Genomic DNA, 26,935 nt, shown 5'->3' on the forward strand with positions numbered 1-26,935 from the left:
ACTGCTGCAAAAGTGAAATGGATGTTTTCTTCTTAAGTATAAAATGCAGTTATGATTACTAGAGATATCTTCTAAAATGGGCCGCGGTCCACGTTACTACTTTGTGTGACTCTGAAGGCTCAATGATTTTCAAGAGCGAGGTGGATTCTATACTAGGCTATCCTAACATTTACATCCAAGAAATGTAGAGCGCGCCCATTACTTCTGGATGGCACAACTAAAGAACATCTCAAGTACAATCCGAGCACTCTGTAAGCACCAGTTGCCCTGGATTGCAGCACAACCCTCACCAGTTAACACAAACATGAATCAAAGGAAATCTTTACTCACTCAAGGCATGCTACTTAAACCACTTTTATCCATCTGAAATGGATAAAGCAGAGGACAAAACTAATATAAACTTGGGTTTACCTTGATTGGAAATAAACATAATTAAAAGCAATACAACATACAATTACAAAAACAAATCTCCCACTACAGGAATATTTAAAACCAGAAGCAAGAAATTAAATTAATTTTAAAACTGAAATAGAGTGCGGAAACCCCTCTATAGATTTAGTTAAAAACCAAACACTCCTGCTGTTTTTGACAACAACCATAATCAATTTCAGAAAAAAATTATAAAGGCCATCACGTATATAACCCCTATTAAATGTTTATTGACAGGTCTAATAAAGTAAGCTTCTAAGAATGGTTTTGATTATGAATACAAGGAACACATTACAGCAATAATCTATAAATCTATTGAGAGCTTACCTTTAGAGACTCCAGATTTTACTTTACACCATTTATAATATTAGATTTGAGAATCTGGACCACAAAAGTTTTGTACAAGGCAGGCAGAGTCAAGTCTACTACAAAGACTCTACTACAGCTTTACAAACAAACTAGTAAAATATTTTTTTCATTCATCTTATTTGTACATGGTTCCCTCCTGGAAAACCTTTTATTTCCTAAGCTCGAATGTGACTAGTTAGAGGCAAAACACCAACAAAAAAAAAAAACAATCAAAAAAATTCACAAAACAAAACAATCCCTCCCAGACCACTCCCAAACCAACCAAACCCAGGGATATACATTGGCAATACTGGAAAAAAAAATACATCTCAGTAAAACCTTAATATAAATGAAAACTGTACTTCCAAGGAGAGTAGAAATCTTCTTCAACCTCCACGTCATCACTCATCGAAGTAAAATTTTATAGAAAATTTTATTCAACATACAACATTTTCCAGCAAAAAAGGCAATATACAGGAAGAGTTGTTGTACACTGCGGCTACAGAAACAAAATAAAGTACTGGAAAAGAATGTAAAATTATAAGTGTGAATTGCTGATTCTATTTGTACTGCACTCAAAACTAGACACTCAGCTGGCATTAGCTCCAAAATAAAAGGAAGCAGTCTGGGGACTGAAATAAAACTACACACAATGAGTATCAACATCAGTGAAATTCACTTGCAGACTCACCCAACAAAATTAACCTCCAAGTGTTAAATTGTACATGTTCATTAAATATACAATTTCATTTTTTTATTTTATTTTTTTCCGTTTTTTGTTTTTGTTTTTTACAAAGTCAACAGCTTACTAAACACTAGTGAGCATGCCCTCTGTGCTGAAAGGCTATTTCTTGTGTTTTTCCCCCCATCTCTTCCCATGTTAACTAAATTAATTATATTTATAATCCTTTCACCTGCTTTTGCCAACTCTGAGTGTCATTCTATTTGTCAAAAGGCAGCATAGTAATCCTCAATGGTATTTGTTAATGTTTTTAAATTTAATAAAAATACCCAAATATCTTCTAGGACCCAGAGCATCCACTTGGCAAAATGGGATGCACGGTAGCGACAGAACAACATAGGAACTAGTTTATTAAAAAAGGATCCTATGAAGCTGGAGGAGACAAAAATCCCGAATAAGTGCCAACAATGTACACAATGAAGTAGAGATTGCTATTTATTGATGATGTGAGTTTTTTTGCATTTACAAATGCACAAAAATGTCATTTAAAGTATAACTGAAGGAAATAAATCTGATGTGAGTCTAAACATAAGACTTACTAGCTGCAGTGATGGGGAATACCACACCAGGAAGGGCAGCCAGACAGCTTATGCCATCTATAAACGTACTACAGACAAATATTTTGCCAATGTCAACTGTTCTACTAAACTCTTCCCTCATTATGCTGACAATTGCCTTGCATTACGTTTACCATAAAATAACTCTCATTGGCATCCAAGCTTTATAAAAACACCTTCATTTTGCTCAAAAAGGGCAGTCAATAGATACAGAGAAGCCAAACTGAACAGCCTCAACAAAATAAAATTAACATCAGCAGCAAATCCTCTTGCTGAAGACTTCAGATATAGTGCACGTGTACCAAAGTTCTACTGTTGTTAAAAAGGTGCACACACACACTGATATTTGTCCCTTGCCTTGAACAAACTGGTTGGGTAAGTCAGTTATGGATTTTAATAGCTTTTTCAAGGTAAGTGTAGCGACTTCTCTTTGGGGCTTTATTGAAATGGTCAAGCCCTAGCCATGGCCTTGGATGAGACATGTTGCCTAGAAGAGGGAAGAAAAAAAACCCAAATAAGCTTTTAAGACACAGTAGCAATCTTACATTTGCACAAAATATTTGCATGCCCTTACATGGAACAGCCTGAATCTTACATAACTGAAGCACTCCAGAAGTCTGTAGAATGTTTTCATAGCAACCACTGCATTTCCACTAATACCCTAAACTGTGTCCTTGGATCTACTGGATACATACACACTACTTAGCTGTTGCTATCACAATTTTACAGACAATATGCTAAAAATGAAAAATTGCATACTACTTGATGCCCAAAGACATGAGTCTGAATGCATCAGCTTTCATAGCTCTCTGAATAAAAGAAACGTTGGGTCTGTTTTGAAGAGAAAACTACCATCTAGGAATACCAAGTATCGGAGGCTTTACTTTATTATTACTGTATTTTAGGTTATTCATGCCATGTGATTTACTTGGGGCTTGTCTACACTACAGCTAACTTATGTCGCTCAGGGGTATGAAAAAGCCACCCGCCAAGTAATGCAAGTTACATCGACTTAGAGCGGTGTCTATACCGTGCTATGTAAGCAAGGAAACACTCTCCCGTCGATGTAGTGCATCTTCACCAGACATGCTACAGCAGTGCTAATGTAGCACGGTAGTAAAGACAAGCCCCTAGATTTAATAGCATTGAAGTACACTCACATCAATTAACTCTTCAGTTGGAATTTTTGAATAAATTATGCAACTGAGCCCCTGATTTTAGTCATCCAAAAAAGTTTACAAACATTTTGAAAGCATTAAAAATACAGGAATGTTGTCAGCTGTCCAATTCAATATTTTGTGTTGCCAATGGTTAGTTTTCATTATGCACTGTAATATCTTTAGAACACTGTCTCTATATTTCTTACAAATGGAAGAGAGTTCCCTGAAAGGTGTCCACAATGCATCAAATGTTCTTTGGAGTGAAATGAAGAAGACAGTAGCTTAAAAACCCTACAGCAACAAGGACCTGACACTGGATTCAAATTAGCCAACTGTGATGACTGAAGTGTGAAATACTTGACCTTTTTCTTCTAGAAGATTTGTGTGCATGCACTTTGGATAAATTTTCCCCATTGAAAAAGTAAATTTTCTTTCATCTTGGCATAATGGACAGTGCATTATAAAAACAGATGTCACCAATGCCTTTTAAAGAGATATCATTGCACACCATAACACTACTTAACACTGATTAACGACAGGAAACTAGTACACCTCTACCCCGATATAACGCCACCCGATATAACACGAATTCAGATATAACGCGGTAAAGCAGAGCTCCGGGGGATCAAATCAAGTTCGATATAACGCGGTTTCACCTATAACGCGGTAAGATGTTTTGGCTCCCGAGGACAGCGTTATAGCGAGATAGAGGTGTATTCTTTTTTAGGTCTTGTCTAGACTAGGATTTAAAGGTGTGGTGTTAGAATGCTAGCTAACACGTTTTAAAAGCCTATTTAATAGCTGTGCCTTGTCTACACATGTGCAAAACTGGTCCAATCAAAGTCTAGGATAAAGGTTTAACTTGACCTGTTTAGCGTGCGTTAAAGTCTACACATTGGCTACATCTCAGGCCAGGTCTACACTATAAATTTACATTGATTTAACTACATCACTCAGGGGTGTTAAAAATCCACAACCTTGAGTAACACAGGTACACCAATCTAACCCCAGTGTAGACAGCGCTATGTCAATGGGAAGGCTTCTCCCGTCATCACAGCTGCCACCTCTTGTGGAGGTGGATTAACTATGCTGACAGGAGAAGCTCTCTCGTTGTGCAGTAGCATCTTCATTGAGAGAGAAGAGAGGTCCATAAAAATGGGTAGCAAGGCCAGGGAACACATTCATTGATCCAATACAGCTTACACTGCAACTTCAATTGTAGATTCAAAGCTACCCTTTCCTAGTGGGACCCCTAAGAGAAGGCTGTGGTACAAACACTGCTTGCTTTTCCCTGGGTAAAAAGCCCACAGAGTGTATTGGCTCTGCTTCTCTCTGTGCAAGCATGGTGAATGGAGCGCTAAGCATTAGTCAAGTAAAGAACATGGTGAACAGGGTACACAGACAAGTACAGATTAGGTTACATTTCAGCACAGTACTCAGCTCTTAAAGTATATCTATACAATATCCCTAGTTAACGCTCTGTTCCGGTTTGATTTCACCTTCACTGAACCTGTATTATGGTCTCTCTTACAACAAGTGGATGAGAAGAATCTGAGTTCAACCACCTTTGGGGGAGTCTTAAAATTAAGAGGTTTATAAGAATGGAGTTTTGTACTAGACAGCAATATTACATATGTACGTTACTCCAATAAAAATGAAGAAACCAAATATTTATACGAACTAGAGTCAGATTAGCAATACAGCAAAGCTTTTAGCTTACATTGCAGCTTTCTTCTCTTGTACAATATGTTGTGTGTGTGCGCGTGTGTGTTCAATAGTACTCAGCCACTTAGGAGCACACGCTTTATTTGACTCATGGGGAATAATAAGTGGTTCTGTAAGTGTGTGTGGGTATATATACATTAAGAATGCAAATATGTATTCTCCCAAGCTAACACAACACAGTGTACATATACATTTTATATTTATATACAGATACACGAGTGAACTACATAAAGCATATTGTGTGTGGACACTAATGTACCTTTTTATTTCCTGAGTCAGGGACCACTGCATAAGTAATAAATGGCAGAGTAACTGCTGCAATTTAAAACAATAGAGTCAAATTAACCAGCTACTCACCGGGTTGGGGCTCAAAATCTTTCAAGTTCACTTCATACTCATCTTCATTTAGGTACTGGTGTCGGCCCATCATTACAATGGCAAACTTAAACTTCAAAAGGAACAAACTGTTAAGATTCTAGATAGAAATAAAACTCTACAGTTTTTTCAGCTATCTATATTTGGTATAGTAATGCAGAAAGCGTATTAATCTGAAGTGGCACATATTCCAAACAAAGGAAGGGGAAACCCTATAAAGTATTATTTCCAACATTCCCACATGGCACCTTTTTCCTGCCCCCATCCCATAATCTGATGAAAACTCAATAGTATTTGATCTATACTGAGTCTCTTATGGTAAAACAGCTGCTCTATAATCCTTAAGTACATTGTATTAGAGCTTTTTTTTATTTTGAACTCAGGATCCATAAACTGCAATATGAACTCTCCCCAACATGATGTTACCTTTTCAAATTCTTTTTCTTGGATGTCCAGCATTGTTTGAATCCGCTTCATCACCTCTCTGAAGTGTTCACCCTAATAATTTTTTAACAGTAGATATCAAAAAATATAATTTAAATCATTATAAAGAGAAATTGGATAGTGACTGTTGTGATTTTCCTGCCAAATCCTGCACTGCAGTACAATTACATAAATTATCCAGTTATTTCCAGAAACTATTACAGAAATTTCAGTACCACCTACTATGACAGAGGTGGGCAAACTACGGCCTGTGGGCTGGTTCCGGCACCACGTCCCTGCAGCCTCCTTGCGTTGCCCTTGCCTCCAGGCACCGCCCCGCGCAGCTCCCGTTGGCTGGGAACGGGGAACCTGGTACCTGGAGGCACAGCAAGGGCAGTGCACACCTCCCCTTCCCCCAAGGGCTGCAGCGCTTCCGGGAGCGGCATGGGGCTGGGGCTGGGGCTGGGGCCGGGGCAGGCAGGGAGCCTGCCCTGGCCCTGGTGCACGCCGCTGCCACCCTGAAGCCGCTTGAGGTAAGCGGCACCGGGCCGGAGCCCGAACCCCTCCTGTACGCCGCCCCCCAACTCCCTGCCCTGAACCCCCTGCTGCACCTCACACCCCAACTCCCTGCCCTGAGCCCCCTTGTACATCCCGCACTCCTCCTGCACTCCAACCCCCTGCCCATAGCCCCCTGCTGCACCCCAACCCCCTGCCCTGAGCCCCCTTGTACACCCCACTCCCCTCCTGCATCCCAACCCCCTGCCCACAGCCCCCTGCTGCACCCCTGTGCATCCCAACCCCCTGCCCTGAGCCCCCTTGTACACCCCACACCCCTCTTGCATCCCAGCCCCCTGCCCATAGCCCCCTGCTGCACCCCGCACCCTCCTGCACCCCAACCCCTGCCCTGGGCCCCTGCACACCCCAACCCCTGCCCTGAGCCCCTGCCACATCCCACACCCTCCAGCACCCCAACCCCTGCTCTGAGCTTCCTGCTGCACCCTGCACTCCTATGCACCCCAACCCCTGCCCTGAGCCTCCTGTTGCACCCCACACCTCTCCTGTACCTCAACCCCTGCCCTGAGCCCCCTCCCGCAGTCCACACCCCTCCTTCACCCCGGCCCAAAGCCCCTCCTGCACCCCAACCTCCTTTCCATAGCCCCCTCATACACTCTGCACCCCTCCTCTGCCCCAATCCCTTGCCCTGAGCCCCTTCCTGCACACCGCACCTCCTCCCACACCCTGCACTCCCTCCAGCACCCCAACCCCCTGCCCTGCATACAACTTCCCCACTCAGATGTGGCCCTCGGCCCAAAAAGTTTGCCCACCCCGTACTATGACATAGTAGTAAGTGAAATCTACATTTTCAATTCACACTGGGTTCATCAGTGGCTTGTATGCAAATTGTTCCTAATTTAATCAAATCCTTGTTTAAATGTGTTTGCACAACTTTTGACATGTGTGTAAATCAGGCTAAGGCCAAGATACAAGTGAGAAATATTGCAACCAGAAGAAAAATAGTGTTCTAAGAAAATGGAAATATCTTCTCTAGAACATTGTCATTTTAAATCCCTTTAACCTGTGAATTTTTGCCCTCAGCTAGCATTATCTTTGAAATTAAGTACCTCTGCCTTGTGTTATTTTATAAACACACAAAAGATGATATAGTGGAAAACACCAAAAGAAAAGGATCATTCAAAAGTCAGTCATTAAGAACAGGAAAAAACAAAACAAGTGGTCTCCCTTAAAAATAGTACTAAAGGTTTATTTGGCACTAGTCACAAATATGGATACACATAACTAGTCTCTCTGAATTCTGTGGCAATACACACATTTCTGGGTCCAAAAATACTACAAAACTAGATAATCTTTGTCTGAACTGGCATATAAGAACAACAACAAAAAGATGCTAACTTTGAAAACAACTGGGTTAGAATTTTGAATCTTGCAAGGGTTCATTGTCCTTGAAAATAAAGTGTATGCTAAGTGTTAAAAACAAGCCATTTGAGGTAACATGCTATGAAGGTATGTTGGAACAAGGCTTGTAGAAAGTTAAAAGTTTTCATTTTTCACAGCCAACACTAAAAAAAAGAGCCAATTTTCTTCATATTAACCAAAAAATTAACCGTTAGGCAAACACTAACCATGAGAAATTTCAAGCCACAAGGAATATTTTAATTACAATTGTGCCCCAACTGATATCAGGGTCTCATTATGTTTGGCACTACACACAGGAAGACAGTCACCGCCTCAGAAATACTGCAATCTAAACAGAGGCGAGGCAATATTATACATATTGTATATTAAATTCAAATATACAACATTAAAATAACCATAGGCAAGAGAGGAAGGCTCTCTATTTTTACAAATGGGGAACTGAGGCACAGAGATATTAAGTGACCTGACCAGGGTCACATAGGGAGTCTGTGAAAAAAGCAAGAACTGCTCAATCCCAGTTCATTGACTTAGTCACAAGACCACCATTCCACTTGAATTTTCTTCCGTAGTTCAGAACAGATGGAAAACAAATGTCAGAATAGAATAGTTCTGAGAAGCATTTCTATAGAGGTGATGCTCTAATACATAAATTGACACCTATCACACATTTGTTCATATAGAAAGTTCAAGAAATGTTATGTAAATACCACCACAGAGGAACAACAGAAACATGCTGTACCTGGTGTATTCTCAGCAAGAATGGAATTCCAAATGTCCCAAAAACCTCTTTGTGGAAATGTGCTACTGTGATTAGCATCTCATTTTCCTTATCTATATCTACCTGGTCCAGAGGGATTTCCTATATTAAGATATAAAACCGGTGATCACGATAATGTTTATTGTGGCAGTTTTAACTTAGCATGAAATATCAGAAAGCATCACTGACTAATGGTCTTTACACAAGTAACAATTTGACCTACAACATACTTATGTTGTCCTTTCTTTTTACCATTCCTTCTGAAAATAGCTTTTGTTTGACATGATATGGAAGTGGCCCTATTTCTAATGGACTTCTGTTATTTGCCATTTTTCTTTAACTGACAGCAGAAGCCAGAAGTCCTCAGGAGCACTGATTTGCTCATGAACTGCTAGTAAGTGGCTGCCAGAGTAATAACGCAATGCTCTCTTTCCTGCTTCCTTGCAATACAAATTTGTATCAACAGCTTAATTTCATTTTCTACTTATGAGTTCTGATGTAAGCAAAGTTCTCAATGCTTAAATTATTTAAAGTTAAAAAAAAAAAAGTTTGCCGCACTGAATGCAAATCTTGAGAAAAGTCACACTATCTCATTTGACTTAAAAATCCAACCTTAATTAAGAAGGAAAGGAATAAAGTATGCAGGCCCAAACAGACTTATTTTCTTATTGGAAAATATGGCCTACACATAAAAATATACAATATAAGCCCCTATGTCAATCTTGGAATTACTGCTGAGGAGGCAATTTCCTCACAGACAGCTCCTTGCAAGCTTTCATTTCCTGTTAACATTTTATGCTCAAATGTTATTGTAAGAGTGGAATTGTTACAAGATCAAGATCTTCAAGCTATTCTGAAGTGAAGGAGAAACTAGGTTTTACTATTTTAGAGGGATTCTCCAAAAAAAAAAAAAAAAAAAAAGTCAGTTAGCTAGTCCATTCAAATGGTCATAATATTTGAACATCAGAATCTAAGGATGGATAATTACTATTTGGAGAACACAGCCCTCTCAAAAACAAGTGCCTCATGTTTCTTTAATGAGCAAAAACAACAACAAAAAACAAACCATAAAACATTTACCTCTATTCGAAATGTTCGACTTGTTGCTGGTGATAAACACTCTAACAGCTCATCTTCCTGATGGACACCAATTATTTTGTAGCTTACAATTTCTAGAAGCCTTAAAACCAAAATGAATAGGAAAATAATTAAAAATCAATGCAACATGCCTCTACTAAATCTTTAACATATTACTATATCCAGAATTAAATATTAATATTGAATAGTTATTTTAAAAAAGTATTCCTTCTTTAGAATAATTAAGCAGTAAACTCAGTCCTGAATAGTGAGTGTATCTGCAGCATAAGCCAACAGATGTTTATTTAAATTATCTTCTGAAGTCTCTCCAAGTTATATGACAGTCTTTATTTTTGGAAAATTAATGGCATGAACTGTTGGATAATGCAATAAATGGTTGTAATTTGTCTGAATTTGCAGTTGAAATCTATGAATGTTAAGTGTCGCTAGGATTTAATTCTAGGAAGTGGCATAAGAATTTTTTTTAACGAATTTAGCTCATAATTATACTTGCAGATATTCCAAAAACTAAGAGCTCTAAAGCCCTTAACAGTTTTTAAACCCACAGTGACAGACTATGTTAACATGCATTTGATTTTTCACTGTACTTTAAATCATAAAATTGTTCAGTTAGGTGAAATCCACACTGTCATATCCATTGATCTATATTTTAAAATAACTGTTTTCTTTAGCTACCTTTTCTACTTACCTTAGTTTTCCCGAACCTTTCTCACACAGTTCTACTGCTTTTTTACATTCTTCTAACAGGTCCCGTACACACCCATGTTTATCTGGATATAGTGTTATTTCCTTTACAACACAATATTTAAAATGAGACAATCAATGAATAGAGAAACTGAAACCAAAGCACGGAAAACACTGAAATCTGACTTATTACTAGACCTTGCTCAAAAGATAATGATCACTGATGTGTACATAAAAACAAGTTTTTGTTTTTTTTTTAATTCTCTTTCCTAGAAACAGTACTATGGAAGCCACATAACATTTTCAGGACACTGCCCAGAAAGCAATGGATGCAACTTTTCTTCTTAATGGAAATTTCAAAGAGGTACAATTACTAAAAAAAACCAAAACACATAACAAATCTTATGTTTTTGGTTTAATCCTTAAAAGTCAACATTATATAAGATGCAACATGTTATCACAATACTATCCAATGGCTTATGGGAAAAGAAATTACAATGAATCCAGTGTCGTGGCTAATATTGTACTAACCTCTTCCCTAAATTGGCTATTTAGCCATATGCACTTAAAACTTCTCCTGTTTTCAAAGTCAGTAATTTTCATTTTAAGCTAGGGGAAAAAAAACAAAAAACAGATACACTTTAGACATACTTGTAAAGGCAACAAAATCACAAAAGCACAGTGGTATAAATAAGGACTCATACCTGCTGATAATAAAGTTTTTTAGGTTGTCTAGGTTTGAAGAACTGCAGGAGATCTCTTAAAGTACCTTCATAATTATGTCTAAGAGGATTACCTGGGCCATCCCTATAACTATACAAGAAAACAACATATAAATATCACTTCATAATCCATCATCACAAAGTAAACGTCTGTTAAGAATGCAAAATAAATTTAACTTCCAGCACTCAAATTTATAGAATTTCATCTTGGTATGAAACTGGCATGCCCAACCTATGCAGCACTATATTCACAGTGATTTAAGGGGAGATTTTCAAATGCCCATAAGAGATCGAGAAGCACAATTCTCAGTAACTTTCAATGGGAGTTTTTTTGTTTTTGTTTTTTTTAATCTTTATGCAAAGGCAGATAGAGGTTCCTCCAATACTTGGAATAAGTTAATGCAGCAGTTCCTATACTTGCTGTCATTTCTAGAGGCTTAATTTGTGGAGGCATAGGAAAAAAACCAAAAACATAACATTTCCCAGTGAAAACAGTATAGAATCTATAAAAAGCTATAGTGGGTACTAAAACCAGGTACATGATCCTTGAGTATCAAGGAAGATATTTAATTTTAAAGAACTATAACTTACATTTGCAAGAGTAAGAACTAGGGCATAATTTCTCTGCCTGTCACAGTTTATGGGCAGACATGCCAAACCCCATGAAAAAAATGTGAGTTGCTTGTTGGCTAGTTTTTGGCTTGTAGTTTACTGTAGCTTGTTGCTTCTGTTTTTTAATCAGCTCCTGGCAAGCAGGGGCATGTGGGGGAGATTCAGGGGTGCACAGCGGGCTCACCATAGTCCCAGACTACACACCGGGGAAATCTAGTCACACAGAATGCTGGGGTTCTTCGGGATTGGTTTGTTTTAAAATGGGATTTGCTTGATTTTTGGCTTACTGTGAAAGTCGGGGTGCTTATTTACCGCGAAAAATCTGGCAACGGTGGTTATGGGCCCATATACACCACAGGAATAACCACTAATGTGCTGTTCTTTGTCATGTTATGCCATAGTTTTTTGTTGACAGACAACAGTTTTACAGTTGTGTTTGGAAACAATGCACTGACATACCAGCATCAATGGTGAGAGTGGCTGCTGATGCTCTTATCTTGTGTGCACCCCCTTCAGAACAGAGAAGGGCTCTATCCCACGAATGCTCATTTCCTCCTTGGTACTCACTCATCATTCCCAGATCTCCAAGAGACAGCCCATTTCCCACTAAAAATGTGTCTCACTTTGAGATAAGCCACATCCTCTTCTTTCTTGGCACACTTAGCTTCTACTACATTGTCCTGAGACATCCACCCATGGACCTAGACCTCCCCACGCTTTCCATTGATCCTCTTCCACCAATGAAAGAGCATAAGTGTGATTTCCTTAACTTCCTCTTCTGCTACTTTGATTCCTCATCCCATTGGTTTGTGTCTATCATTCCTCATCTGATTCTTTCCCCCCACCAGACAGACTCAGGAGGGAAGGCCGCTCTAACACTTGGTTAAGGCTTACTTCCACTACAATCCAGTGATATATTTTGCCACTTAAAATGCACAAGTATCCATTTGAAATGAGCCCAAGAAACCCTAATATATAATAGTATTAGATGTAATTAAGGAAAAATACTTTTAATTGGTTTTGTATATAGACTACCTTTCCCAGAAAGGCATATTCAACTCAGTGTTCAAAGAGTGCTATATGAAAGTATTTAAAAAAACCCTCAGTATCTGCGTCAATTCAGTAGAATAAAAAAAAAATCACTAATATGTCAACTTTAGAAATGCAAACTTGCAATTTAATTTAGCTTGTAGTCTTTCTTCTTGAATGCCATTTCTCCATTACCTCGATATAAAACTGTCCACTGTGGCTATCATCCTTTAAATGAAGGATTCCCCTTAAAGCCAGTCAACATAATTCTTTGAACTTGCTGCAAAGTGATGCATTCAAAACCTATGTGAGCCCAGAGAGATATCTGCTGCCTGAGTGTTTTGTGCAGCAGTGAATTAACAGTATACCTATCACCTAGGTTAATGGTCTCTTCACATATCAGTTTGGTTGATAATGTAAAACACAGTGCTCACAATATGGAATTAAATGCACGTTTTATAAAGTTCTTGAAAAGATATATTTGGTGATGTTAGCTGAAATAAAATTTAACTAGGCAAAAAATTAATTTTGTGGCAATATGGAAAAAGCTATTAAATGACAATCTAACTCTAATCTGTTAGTTTTAAATGATTTAAAATTAGTTTAAAGATATTCATGTAAATAATGACAAAGCTAAACTAAAAAGTTATGTTTACAGGAACTCATCTTACCCTTGGGACTTGAAAAACTGTAGTAGCATTGGGTCTGTATTAAGTCTTTGTGCGACAGTCTTCGCAACCTGTAGAAATAAAAGCTTTTTAAAACTTCTAAAGAACAAATCATTTATGACACTGCTTTGTCTAGGGTTATGCTTAATACTACCTCCATATTACGTTCCAATAATCCAGTCAGAGACATATAATACATACTAACTACATTAACAGTGACAGAGTCCAAGAGTGGATGTATTTGATATATTAAATGGGTGGCAATCACCAGTTCTTGAAGATTCTAGGCCCATTAACACCTTGTAGGAAAATTAGGTTGCATAGGTATACATGAAGGCATAATTTGGCTGAATCTTATTACTGGTGATGATACAAAAAAATCTGAAAACACAGCAGACTTTTAGATCCCAAGATTGATGGGGAAAACAGTCTAAAAACAAAACATCTTTTTCTTGTATATGAGAAAATTTTATTTGGAAGTCATTCTCGGAATGTAAGCAATCCTACTATGTCATTTTTAGAAAGTCACTTTTCAAAGCAGAATAGCGTTTTAAAGAAGGAAGTTCTTGCTTTCATACAACCGTTATTAGTAATAAAAAGGAAAACACTCTGGAAAGGAAACAACTGAAGTTGTGTTAACATAGGCAGACTATCTAAATATATTTAAAATTTTCTGTGAGCAGTAAGTGGCTCTTCAATGAAAACATTAAAAAGGCAAGGTAGAAAGTATGAAAAGGAGACTGGGATTGTTTCTAATAGAACACACAATGTGCTAGGTGAAAAAACAGAAATGAAAGCACAGCTCAGGCCCTGAAGAACTTCGTCTAAGAACATTTCATCCAAACAGTGGTATCTTGACCTACTAATTAATCTGAACCTGATTTTATCATATAACACGCCCCCACACGGCTGAGAATGGGAAAACAAAAGGAGAGGAAACAAAATAGAGGGGAATACATACCTGAAAGTAATTCATTCTATTGGACAAAGTAACAACAAATCCGGGATCATTGGGGATAGTTTTATCACAGAAAATGACATCAACACGGTGGTAAAGGTCTCTGAAGTATTCTTTTGCTGTTGGCAGTTCACTGTTATCATTTTCTGGGTCGTCCCTACAAAAGCAGGCAAATTGTACCATCTACATCATACAAGCAGTTAGGGGTGTTAAACATGTTCTACAGTAAATCAGAAATATTACTGAGAAATACAGAAATGAAGTTAGGAAACCTTTAAGGATCCACCATTTGTACACACCAGCATTGTAATTGTCAGCTGTGATTCATACCTTTTGAATATATACGTCCTGTACAAGGACTTCTAACACATTTGCACACCATACGTACTTATTTGGCAGCATGTTGACTCCATTTGTTTCAGAGCACAGTCTAATGGCACTGGTTCCCCCTTCCCTCCCCGGTATGCTACCACATACCTTTACTACATTGCTGAAAACATCTTACATTCTCATGGAAGGTTTTTATTAGTCACTTCGCACAATGGCTGGATGTACAATAGCATCCCTTGAACCACAGATGTGAAATGTGTATAGACATTAGTATGGGTCACTACTGACTGGTACCCCTATCTTCTTGGCAGAGCAATAGCACCAGTGTACAAGCTGTGCACTTACCCAGAAGTCAGCAGCCAGCCAAAGGTGCATAACACCAACTGGGTCAACAGGGAATGCGAGTTCCAAGGCATGACATGAGAAATACATTCATCTCACATAATCTGGGGTAAGAGTGCTGAAGATAGACTAGCTGGCTTCCACCCACTGTCAGCCCATGGAGAGAAACAGAGCAACACAGTTGGGTGTGACCATCAGGAGTAAGAGCACAGAAATTCTGATTTATAGCCCTGACAAACTTAAGTAAGATCCCTTTACTGGATATAAGCTGCAGGAGTTCTCCCTTTGCCTTGGAGAAACCTCCAATAAGCACCAACATCCTTATTATTTGAACATGTGCTCAGTTAAGTCAGAAGCATGTCATCACTGTAGGCCAATGTGTGACTAGTAAAGGAACATGAGTAAGAGGAAAAGGGAGACAGCTTAGTTTTAGGCTGAAGTTATAACACAGAGACTTAGACTAGAATTACAGCTAGGCTCTGCAGTATAGTATTTCAGTTACGGAGGCTCCAAGGGCAAAGCTGCAGAATTTAGACTACCTGCTGAACACAGATCTTAACATTATCACAATGTGAAGATCTACTTCAGTATTTATTGGTTTTCTAATTCAGGGTGAAGAGGCATTTTTAAATCTTATGAGTGACAGTTTAATATTCTGAATAGTTTAATTCCCCCGCCCCTCCAAACCAGTAAGTTGGTACTGCTGACTATGTCTGCCATTAAGCAACTATGCTTCTCAACATTTGAAAATCATTGTTAAAACTGCTAAATAGAAAATCTTGCTCCACTTAAATTTAAGTGAACCAGGTGATGTAACCATGATTATAACCATCCCTTCAAAACACATACTTCTGAAACACTATGATGTCACCATCCATGAGTTCATCAAGAGCCTTATCAAGAGATACATCATAGTCTTGAATTCTCTCTGTTAAATTCGGTTTAACTTCCTGCAGTAAAAACAATAGGGAAAACAATTAGAAGAAATAAATGACAAAATAAGAAACCCTCACAGCTGCAAAAATATTGTAATGGAAGATGACTCTTTTCCTTTTTCAATCTAAATTTAAATGAATGGGGGGGTGAATTTTGATTTTTTTAAATTCAAATTATATTTCATTTACAAACTTCACTGTTCACAATAGAGTTTACTATTTCTACTTTACCCATGAAATTTGCACTAGATTCTCTTTTAGTTAAATTGAATCAATTTTAAAATGTTTTATATAGTCCATCAAACCACCTCAATAGCCAGCCCCAATTCAAAATTCTCCAATGCTCCAAGACTTATTTTTCAAATCACGCAACTTTCAGAATAGTAATGGAACCCAATTAATACTAATTTGTTTTTGGCAAGGTGCAACTGATTCACACTATAACAGGCTGCCCTCTCCTTTTCAAAAGGTGTGGAAAGCCCCCAGAGTATTAAATACACACTATTTAAATAACTATAATACACACATATTGTGAGTTGTTTACTGGAATATAAATCTTCGTTTAAAGGAACAGGTAGCAGAATCTTTTGTGGTCCTCACCCATACTATTTGAAAGAAAGAGCTTTTATAAGTTTAATTTGGAAGTGACTGTATATATGGAAGTTCCCTGGTAGCAGTTCTGCCTGTTAGTACGGAATTCTGTACATGCCCCAGGAACCACCGGTGAGAGCAGTGTGGCTCCTAGCAAAGCAGGCACCTAGTGGCATTAGAGCCTCATTCCTACTGTAGCAAGGGCCTCACTGCAGATTCAAATCCCAATAGGGCAATTTAAAGTTGTTATAAACATGTATTGCTCCTACACTTTGGTGAAAGGCTGTGGGAGCTCTCACTCGTTGCCTGCTGCCTCATATAGTGTGGTGGAGGCAGGAGAGGATGCAGCATTCCCTCCCCACAGCTGGAGACAGGTCACTGCAGATTCACGAGCAGAGGGTCAGGCACTGGAAGCCGCAGGCCAGCCCTTCTAGCAGCCAACAGCTGTGCTATCATGGTGACTTGGGGAACATGCATGGATTTAGTGCTAACAGCACAGAGAGTGGCTCACCCAGGACTTCCATGAAGATAACTGTATTTTTTTGAGTTTAAAAGTTTTCCTTACCTCAGACTGTGCAAGCAGAAGTTTTAAAGGGTTGGACTTTTTAGTCACAAATTACTAATGGTGTTTTTGATTATTGATTTTAAAGTTAGAATTCCAATGATATTCTCTTATGCCCAAGTATTCAAAAACTTCAAAGCCATAGCTTTTGGGGGTACAGCAGATTAACCAAACGTTGCTGGGCACAACATCTTTAACAGTGAAAGCTCTGTTAGTTAACTGTAGGATGCACAAGCTGTAAAGTTTGTTACTTTAAAATATCTGCTAGAATCTGCAGCCAAATAATAACTAACAGCCAGTCCTAGAGGAGGAGGAATGCTAACAACCTTGAGAGAGTTTAACAATACAAGAACTAGGGGTCACCAAATTAAATTAATAGGCAGCAGATTGAAAAACAAATAAAAGGAAGTTCTTCTTCACGCAGCGCACAGTCAACTTGTGGAACTCCTTACACCTGAGGATGTTGTGAAGGCTAGGACTATAACAATGTTTAAACGGGAACTGGATAAATTCATGGTGGCTAAGTCCATAAATGGCTATTAGCCAGGATGGGTAAGAATGGTGTCCCTAGCCTCTGTTCGTCAGAGGATGGAGATGGATGGCAGGAGAAAGATCACTTGATCATTGCCTGTTAGGTTCACTCCCTCTGGGGCACTTGGCATTGGCCACTGTCGGTAGACAGATACTGGGCTAGATGGACCTTTGGTCTGACTCGGTACAGCCGATCTTATGTTCTTAGAGTTTTGTGGCTAATTTATTAGTCACGCTGATGCAAAAAATAAACAAAATCTTATAAAGGATTTTGACTTTTAATATTGGAGCAAGTGTCAGAGCAAGTGTTCAGAAACTGAGTTTCTGTGTATTCAGCTCCAGATTAAAGGAAACGGTAATGATTTTTTGAATAGCACAGAGAGCTAACAAGTATTTATTAAAATAAAAATACATAATCAGATGCATATTATAAATTAATTTTCAATAGTTCAGGAACACTGATATCACTGAGTATTTCCATTCAGTGAATGGCATCATTTTATCTCAGTGAAACTTGTCTCTTGGTGACACAGCATTGTACCTAATCAACAAGAGGTGGCTAACCTCATGTGGCTGATTAAATTTCACTGTTAAACCAACTGTTTGTAATCAAAGTTAGCTATTAATTTTTTTTTTTTTAGTTATAAAATTAACCTTACAAGCACTCAAACTGACTGATTTTCAGAGTTTCCAGTAGGACCTAAGCCTCAGTTGGCTTTGTGTGTTGTGATGGTTTCTTGTCTAAATGTAATATCTAAAATTATTTTTTTTCTCATTTAAAATGTTATGTTAGTGACATGTTCTTTGTATTTATATGTCATGGTTAAAATCCTTTATATACATTGCAGTTTTTCCTTAGAGAAAAACTTGCTAATGACACACAAACCTAGATTTATTGTAGGAATAATAATCAATCCAAACCTCATAGAGGATAAGGTTAGTTTCTTGGGGAAATCCTGCTCTCTCACACATAACTGGAAGCAAGTCACCTATTGGAAAAAAAAAAAAAGAAGTGTGAAGTACGTTATAGCTTTCGCTATATAGAAGCAAAAGCTATAATTAAGGTTGCAAAAAGGTTCCATTATAACGCTCCAAGTTTTCAGATGTCCAACTTTATGACAAATTTCTCCTTTAAATTGAAACTTCCTATCCTTAGGTTTAACCCAAAAGGAGATTTATTTATTTATTTTTAAATCTGAGGAAATTTTGCACAGCCATCTCAATTCTGCTAGTGTAAAATAATGCCATAATTTTAACCACACACAAAAAATAAACAGAGCTAGAGCAAAACCAAAAAGTTTTATGCATAACATTTTGCATGTAAGTTACTGTTAATGTAGAGCAACATTTGCTTTGCTTATGGACAGAGATATTATTAACAATAAGAAATCCGAGTATCACTTCTGAACACGTTCAGTGCACATCCGCTAAGGTTTTTCTGTGGAGCTTAATGAGGCTCCACCCTCTTTATGATGTCACATAGGAGTGAGGTGCACTAGAACTTTACACACACAGTCTAACCAGACAGGCATAGGGGCTGCAGCTGCTGCTGGGACAATTTGCCTAAGGTCATTTTGCAAAATGTTGCAGCAGAACACTTGGCAAGAACACAAACTGTAACATTCAGGAATAAGAAAGAAAGTGGGAAAAGCAGATCCTGAGACTTTAGGATGATTCTGCAACATTTGCTGTAGTCACCAACACACTGTAAATCCTAAATTTTTAAATAAAATTAGAAAGATACAGCTAGCCCAATACAAAAATCAATAGACTGCTGCCCCATTAACCCAGCCTTGCAGATAACTGTCTACAGCTAAATCTCAGCAGCAAAGATGGAACTCACAATTCCCCCACCCCATTCATTTCAATGACATGTAAACTCCAAAGCCTCGCTGGGGACATTTAAATTCTACAGTTATTGAGCAAAAACAATTTTCTCTCTTAAAAAAAAAAAGGCTATTAAGCTATATTAATGAGCCATTAAGGCTTCCCAGTTAAATTTAAGTTAGGAAATAGAAATGTTAAGGTTCCTGCAACCACGTTGCAAACCTTGCATATTTCATGCCACACTTTTAAAAATATACCGAATTATACATTTATCACAAACACAGGAATAAAAAATATTATGCACGCCTAACAGACAGGTTAATGCTGCTGTAAAAGCCTTCATTTTTGTATTTCCTGAATTTCGCTTTCAACAGTATAACTAACATTAAATGCAAAATGTTATATTTATATAATTGATCATATTATATTACAGCTCAACAAGAGCTTAAAGACTTACGTATTTTACAGGATATAGGTGTGTAGATATGTCCACAGTAATTCAAACTCCGAGTCTTTGGATCATACATCTTCAGAAACAACATTACATCATCTGCAAGTTAAGAAACAAAAAATAATCTGAAGTAAAGCCATAATTTGAGCACATCTGAAGATTACCTAACTGTAATTTCTATTTTCATGCTCAAGGCCACAGTAGTCACAAAACAATGTCTTTAATTAATAAGAAAACATGTAACCTGGTAACAAGATAATTTCCTTAAAATACTTTTTAAATATTGAAGCCAAATAACCCCCACACAGCTGATTAAATGAATTTTATTCATTCTAGAACATCTGAAATCCCAGTCTCTCCACCCTGGAAGAGGACAACACAAAATGAGGTCAGGTGATCAAACTATACTGAGAGCCACAGTCTGACAGATATCCTATGCATCAGGCAGAGTGAGCGCCAAAGAAGGAGCACTCAGTGATTTTCAGGCACATATAGAATAAGAGATTTTGTATTTTCTGAAATTTTAGCATATATACTTACGATCTTTATCAAACTTGGGTAATGTTGCCCCAGTAGCTGCCATCTCTGGATCTACTGTTTCCAGGAATATTGTCCATGGATTTTCATTGTCACTGAGCTCAATCATCTGTTTGTTTAGGAAGCAGAATATACAAAACACAAGATGAACAAAAAATGACTTTAGATGAGTTTCATATAGGCAGAAAACTTAGTGGAGTGGTCAAACTGCATAATTTAAATTAAAACAAAACAAGAACTTATAAGGAATCCTAGAGTGTTGGGAAAAGTCCCTCATTTTTAGCTATGTTGGTGAGAGTTAAAGATTTTATGCAATCCTCCACCAGCTTGCTGAAGTAAGCAAAACAATATCAAATATTGCTTTTGATGTGTGTTTTTTAAAAGTTACACAAGTTTTAAACAGCACAGAATTTTACTTAAAATGAATTCTCTTGTATGTTTAAAAATATTTTATTTCCATCCATGTCCCTTATACTAGAAAGAACAAAAATTAAGAATAAACTTAACACAGGGGCTAGTACAATTTTTCATATCCCTAATTTTATTGATATTTATATGCAACACTTTATTTTATGAAGTTTCTAAAGCATTCAGGGAATTCATAACATATTTGCCCTTACATTTTATATTATGTAGTAAAATTTAAATGTTAGTGTCAGTGACAGATGAATAATGATTGTGTCTCCTTTCATTATAGTAAAAAGATTTAGATCTTCCAAATCTCAAAATCAATCCACCAAATCTCAAATCTACTCTAAATCAAGGGCTACTGTACACTAGTCCCAGATTTCACAAGTTTTTCTATGGTGTTACAGGGGACATAGGTTAGTTTCCAACACTTAAGATTTTGATGTCCCGAGGCCACATCTTTACTGTTGGAACTGTAAATGAGACAGATTTAGAATTAACTTTTCCCCTATTATTAAATATTTACAGTTTTATTGCCATCCGCTTCATTATCTAACATCGCTGGTCGTTTAGTTCCATTACTTCTAGCTTGCATCGGCCACAACCGTATTTGATCCTGTGGAAATCCCTAAGTTAAAAGAAAGTTAAAAATATAAGAACATAATAAAAAAAATTAAAATACTTTAATAAAACCAGTCAAAACTAGTCAGTGTACAAATATTCAAACTATAACAGTAAGAAGTTACTCACCTTGTGCAGTAACTATGTGTGTCACTATGGGTGCTCCACTGTAGGTGTGCTTGCCTCCCTGCACTGCTGATCGGAGAACTTCAGTAGCAGTGTCCATTAGACCCGCACATGTACTCTCATTCCTCATGCTGCATCACAAGGCTAGTCAGCGATGTGGGCTAATCTCCCTCTCAGTTCCTTTTCTACCACAGTGTCATTCACAAGGACTCCAAAGTAGAGGGGAGCAGAGTGGGTTGTGGAACACCCACAGGGACACATCTCAAAGAACCATTGTTACTGCACAAGGTGAGTAACTACTACTTCTTCAAGTAGTGTCCCTATGGGTGCTCGACTGTAGGTGATTCCCAAGCAGCATCCCTTCCAGAGGGCTGAGACTTTTTTAACTGACCCAACTCCAATGACGGCACAGTGGAGCAGTCTCCAGTGATCCCATAATGTTCCACAAAAGTGTGGACTGACACCGCTCTACAGATCTCTAAGATAGCGACATTTTTGAAGAAGGTGATAGATGAGGAGATAGACCTTGAAGAGTGTGTACAAATAATATGTGGAAGGCTTATATTGAGAACCTGGTAACACTGTCAGATGCAGTTTGAGACACACTTGGGGAGCCTTTGGGCTTATATTCCTGAGCCCTTGAATCTTTCCACAATACAGAGGAAAAGCCTGGGGGACTTTATGAAAGTCTTTGTCCTGTCCAGGTAAAAGGCTAATGCTCTCTTGACATCTAGAATGTGCAATATAGCTTCTCTTGCGCCTCGGTGAGGCTTGGGATAGAAGGTTGGAAGATGAATCAATTAGTTCACGTGAAACGCAGAGGTTACCTTAGGAATGAATTTTGGATGTGGCCTGAGCATAACTTTGCCCTGAAAGAACCGGGGAAGAGAGGAGGAAATGTGCCATCAAAGCTACTCTTTCTTCTGTTGTCCTGGCTGAAGTAACTGCGATCAGGAAAGCTGTTTTCATTGAGAAACAGGTGGCTATAGGTTTGAAGGGGGGCCTAGTTAGTTCTTTCAGCACCAGGTTTAAATCCCATGTGGGAGGAGGAAGTCAAGGTTATGGGAAGAGGTTTACTATACTCTTGAGGAACCATTTGATGATTGGGTGTGACTGCACTGAGTATACCTTTACTGGAGGTGGAAGGCTGTTATAGCCAATAGGTGGACTCGGAGAGCTTAGACAGCCCCAATCTTTTTAGGGCCAGAGTATAGTCTAAGATGTTGAAGAGTCGCGGATGTCGGGAAGATTTGTTGGGAAGTACACCAAATCCAAAACCTGGACCATTTTTGCATGCAAGTATGTTATGTTGAGGACTTTCTACTGTGTAATAATGCCTCTTGCATGTCCTTTGAACAGGAGCTTTCTAGTTATTTGAACCAAGAAGGAGCCATGCCTTGAGACAGAGAACTCCCAAGTTGAGATGTGGGGGGATATCCATTGTCCTGGGACAGTAGTATGGAGTGACTGGGAGAGCGATCGGCAGGCATGTTGCGAGCTATGACAGGTAAAGGAACCAGGTCTGTCTCAGTCAAATAGGAGCGATCAGAATGATGTATGATCAGTCTTTTTTTAAATTTTCAGCAGGACCTTCAATAGTAGGGAAAAAGGAGAAGAGGCGTAAAGAAGTCCCCATCCCAGGGGCGGACGGCATCACCTAGGGAGCACTGTCTTGTCCCTGCTCTGGAGCAGTAGCGGGGACATTTCTTGTTCACGTAAGTAGCCACAAAGGTCTGTGGTCGGTGTCCCCTATTGCCTGAATAGATCGTGAAGTACTACTGGGTCTATCTCCCACTTGTGGTCATGTGGGAATTAGTGACTGAGACTATCTGCTATCAAGTTATGTGCCTCCAGGAGGTAGTCTGCTGACAGTGTGACATCATGGGAGACACACCAGTTCCATAATCTCATCGCCTCTGCACAGCGGGAGGGCGATCAGGCTCTCCCTTGTTGATTTCTGTAGTACATGCAGGCTACCTGTTAGGACTCTTGTGTGTGATCCTTTGATCACCAGGAAAAAGTGTGTGCAGGCATTCCTGACTGCCCTTAGGTTGAGGAGGTTGATGTGAAGGGATCTCTCTGTGGGTGACCATTTGTGACGGTATTAAGCCCGTTTCGATATGCACACACATCCCCCACCCCACATGAGCAATGTGTCAGTGATTAGAAGCAATGAAGGGGGGATTTGCAAGAAGGGGATCCCTTTGAAAATGTTGGTTAGGTCTGTCCACCAATCTAAGGAGATTTTGACCCAGGTGGGTAGTGAAAGGGGTTTATCTTGTCTGTCCCTATTTGTATTGTAAACAACATCTGGAGGAACCACATGTGAAGCTTTGGCATGTGGTATTACCACCGTGCTGCTGCTATGTGCCCCGAATTGTAGGCAGTGTCCGGCTGATATCTGTAGGCTGTTTTGAATGGTCTATATGAGTGTGGTTAAAGAGAAGAATCTGTTTGAGCAAGGAGAGCTCTGGTCTGTAGAGTTGAGGTCAGCACCCATGAATACCAGGTGCTGCACTGGAGTGAGGGTTGATTTCTAGGCGTTGATCTGTAAACCCACTTCTGTAAACAAGTGTATTGCAGCTTCGGTGTCCCTCTTGTAGAGGCTGGGCTGAGGAGGCAATCGTCCAGATACAGGTAAATCATGATCCCTTGGGAGTAAGTGGGCGGCCACTACTGAGAGAACCTTGAAAAATACTCTTGGGCTGATGACAGTCTGAAGGGGAGCATCCTGTATTGACAGTGGTCTTATCCTAGAGAGGATCTGAGAAATTGTCTGAGAGTCGATAGGATTGAGATATGAAAATAGATGTCCTGAAGGTTGAGGGCTGAAAACCATTCTCCCTGTTCCAAAGCTGGAATGACTGTTGCTAAAGTGACCATCTTGAATTTTTAAGCCTTGACAAACTTGTTGAGAGCTTTGAGGTCTAGTATGGGTCTCGAACCTCCCTTCCTTTTGGTTATTAGGAAATAACAGGAGTAGAACCCTTTGCCTTCTAGATGTTCAAGATACTGGTTCTATGGCTCCTAACTGGAGGAGATGATCTACTTCTTGTCCCACTGGGGTGGCAGCATAGAGGTTGGTGGTGGTGTCCATGAATAGCCATGCCAAGATGGTGGTGGTGGGGCCATCTGAGGATATCCTTGAGGCTCTGCTGATATTGGGCATCGTAAGGAGCCTTTGAGGAGTACTGAGATGCCATCTCCTCAGGTTCACTGTTCGAGCTCTCACTGGAGAGAGCAGGGGAGCATGGCAGAGCAGTGGGGAAGACTCTCGTGCCAAGCGAACTTGGTCCAGAGGTCCCGGCTCTGAGGAGACCCCGATGCGTGGAGTGCAGGAATTCCAGTGGTGCCGTCCGACTCAGTGCTGTTGACAGTACTGTGGGGGATGGGGGTCTTGCCCATACCGTTTGCTCTGATGCCAGATGAGGTGTCGAGGACGGTACCAATGAGGAATCATGTACTGATGTTTTCTTAGGCCTGGTCTACACTGGGGGGGGGCGGTTCGAACTAAGGTACGCAAGTTCAGCTAGGCGAATAGCGTAGCTGAACTCGAAGTACCTTAGTTCAAAGTACTTACCCGCCCTCATGGCGCGGGATCGAAGTCCGCGGCTCCCCCGTCGACTCCGCCACTGCTGTTCGCGGTGGTGGAGTTCCGGAGTCGACGGGAGCGCGTTCGGAGTTCGATATATCGCGTCTAGATGAGACGCAATATATCAAACTCCGAGAAGTCGATTGCTACCCGTCGATCCGGGCGGGTAGTATGGACGTACCCTTGGAGGAGTGATTACTCCTGCCTTTATCCCTAGGGGCTGTTGACTCGGTGCCCGTGCCCATCGGCTGTAGGCTTGTCAACAGTATCTGCCACTGAGGACTTCCATGAGCACCGGACCGAGAAGGTCTTTGTGCTGGTGGTAGCGAGAATACCGAGTGCACCGGAGAACGTTTACAGCTATGTTGGGGCTCACTGTGGGGTCAGCGCTTTGTTTCTTCGACTCACAGCCTTTAGATGTTATGGGCTATGGGGAAGACTCACGTTTGAAAGGTGACTTGTGGCACGGGTATGGAGAGGGTGGAAGAGCAGCCTCCATGAACATAATCTTTTGCCTGAGTTCTCTACCCTTACGAGACCTGGGCCTCAGCTGTTCGCAAAGACCACACTTTTGTTGAATGTGACCTTCCACGAGGCAACAAATGCACTGGGCGTGCTTTTCTGCGATAGAGATTGCCTCTTCGCAAGAGAGGCACTTCTGGAAGCCCAGGGATCCGGACATACCCTGTTTGGGGAAGGTCCCCAACGAGGAGAGAAGCGGAAAAATAAAATAAATTTTGTTTGGTTATTTTTTTTTAAGGGGAAAAATAAGTAGAAAGAAAAAAACCACAACAACCTACAACTAGAACTACAACTAAGAACTAGGAAGCTAACTAACTACAGAAAAGCAAATAGCTCCGTTTCTAGCCAGGGGCGGTAGAAAAGGGACTGAGGGGGGTTAGCCTGAGTGTGCCACCTAGCCTCATGGAGCAGCATGAGAAGAGACAGTGCATGTGCAGGCCTAACGCATACTGCTACCGAAATTCTAAAAACAGCAGCACAAGGACGCAAGAACACCTACAGTGGCGCACCCACAGGGACACTACTCAAAGAAGCAGTCACATATACTAAGAGAATGCAAAGATTATAAAGTGAACAAGATGTAATAACAAAAACGTGTATAGTTAGATACTGTGCTACAGAAAAAACTTACCATTGTTTGAGACAGGTTTTGAACAAATTCTGCAAGTGTGGAGTTTTTTAATACTTTGAATACAGTATATTTCACTTTTTCTTCATCATACATATCATTGCCTTGGTGGCCACAGAACTGGTCCTCTGTCACTATCTGGAATTGAACATTTTATAAACATTACTTCTATATAGTTTACAGCTGAAAAATCAAAAACACTGTTGATGTAAGCTTTGCCTCTGAATTTAACTGATTTATTGATTAGTGTCAATGTTTACACTTAAATCATTGTGTTAATAAGTTTTCAAATATATAAGCTATTAATGAAATTTAAGAAACTATGCTACTCAAAACCATGTTTAAAAATTCAGAAATATGACAAAACACAGCACAAAGCCATTAATGTTCAGGCCCAAATCTTGCAAACACTTATGCACATTAATAATTTTAGCATTAGAGAAGTGCCCCTGCATTCAAAAGGAATAGTCACTAACGTGTTTCCAGGAATGGGGCCTAAAACACTATAGACCAGTTTCTGATCAGTATACCAATTCTGCAGGGGAGTACAGGAACCACACACCCAGGAGATCTTGCCACTGTGGAAAAGTCCTGGTTTAAGTAGAATTTCATTCTGGTGTACAGCCAGCACTGCCTCTACTAGCAGCACATAATGGGGTCGACAGAAGGAGTGAGTAGGCGCTCTGCCTATTTTGTGCTGCTGGATGGCT

The 26,935-nt window shown here is 39.5% G+C and overlaps 1 protein-coding gene across 10 annotated transcripts in view; it reads right to left on the reverse strand.

Moving 5' to 3' along the window:
- Nucleotides 1-1,191: 1,191 nt before the first annotated feature.
- The window catches only part of USP7 (ubiquitin specific peptidase 7), a 145,284-nt gene continuing 119,540 nt past the window's right edge, over nucleotides 1,192-26,935 (reverse strand). For all 10 annotated transcript variants that reach the window (XM_039491151.1, XM_039491153.1, XM_039491154.1 and 7 more), the window contains 16 exons: nucleotides 26,229-26,363; nucleotides 21,263-21,364; nucleotides 20,332-20,437; nucleotides 19,798-19,890; nucleotides 18,435-18,502; nucleotides 15,744-15,844; nucleotides 14,226-14,379; nucleotides 13,268-13,335; nucleotides 10,938-11,046; nucleotides 10,765-10,842; nucleotides 10,238-10,338; nucleotides 9,532-9,631; nucleotides 8,434-8,553; nucleotides 5,763-5,834; nucleotides 5,319-5,409; nucleotides 1,192-2,563 (listed from right to left, as the gene is read on the reverse strand). In XM_039491151.1, the coding sequence (XP_039347085.1) occupies nucleotides 2,457-2,563; nucleotides 5,319-5,409; nucleotides 5,763-5,834; nucleotides 8,434-8,553; nucleotides 9,532-9,631; nucleotides 10,238-10,338; nucleotides 10,765-10,842; nucleotides 10,938-11,046; nucleotides 13,268-13,335; nucleotides 14,226-14,379; nucleotides 15,744-15,844; nucleotides 18,435-18,502; nucleotides 19,798-19,890; nucleotides 20,332-20,437; nucleotides 21,263-21,364; nucleotides 26,229-26,363 (1,605 nt within the window). In that variant the 3' untranslated portion in view covers nucleotides 1,192-2,456. The remainder of the gene's footprint in view (nucleotides 2,564-5,318; nucleotides 5,410-5,762; nucleotides 5,835-8,433; nucleotides 8,554-9,531; nucleotides 9,632-10,237; nucleotides 10,339-10,764; nucleotides 10,843-10,937; nucleotides 11,047-13,267; nucleotides 13,336-14,225; nucleotides 14,380-15,743; nucleotides 15,845-18,434; nucleotides 18,503-19,797; nucleotides 19,891-20,331; nucleotides 20,438-21,262; nucleotides 21,365-26,228; nucleotides 26,364-26,935) is intronic.

This window comes from Mauremys reevesii, linkage group 10 (genome assembly GCF_016161935.1).
Source record: "Mauremys reevesii isolate NIE-2019 linkage group 10, ASM1616193v1, whole genome shotgun sequence".
In the NCBI taxonomy this organism is placed as follows: Eukaryota; Metazoa; Chordata; order Testudines; family Geoemydidae; genus Mauremys; species Mauremys reevesii.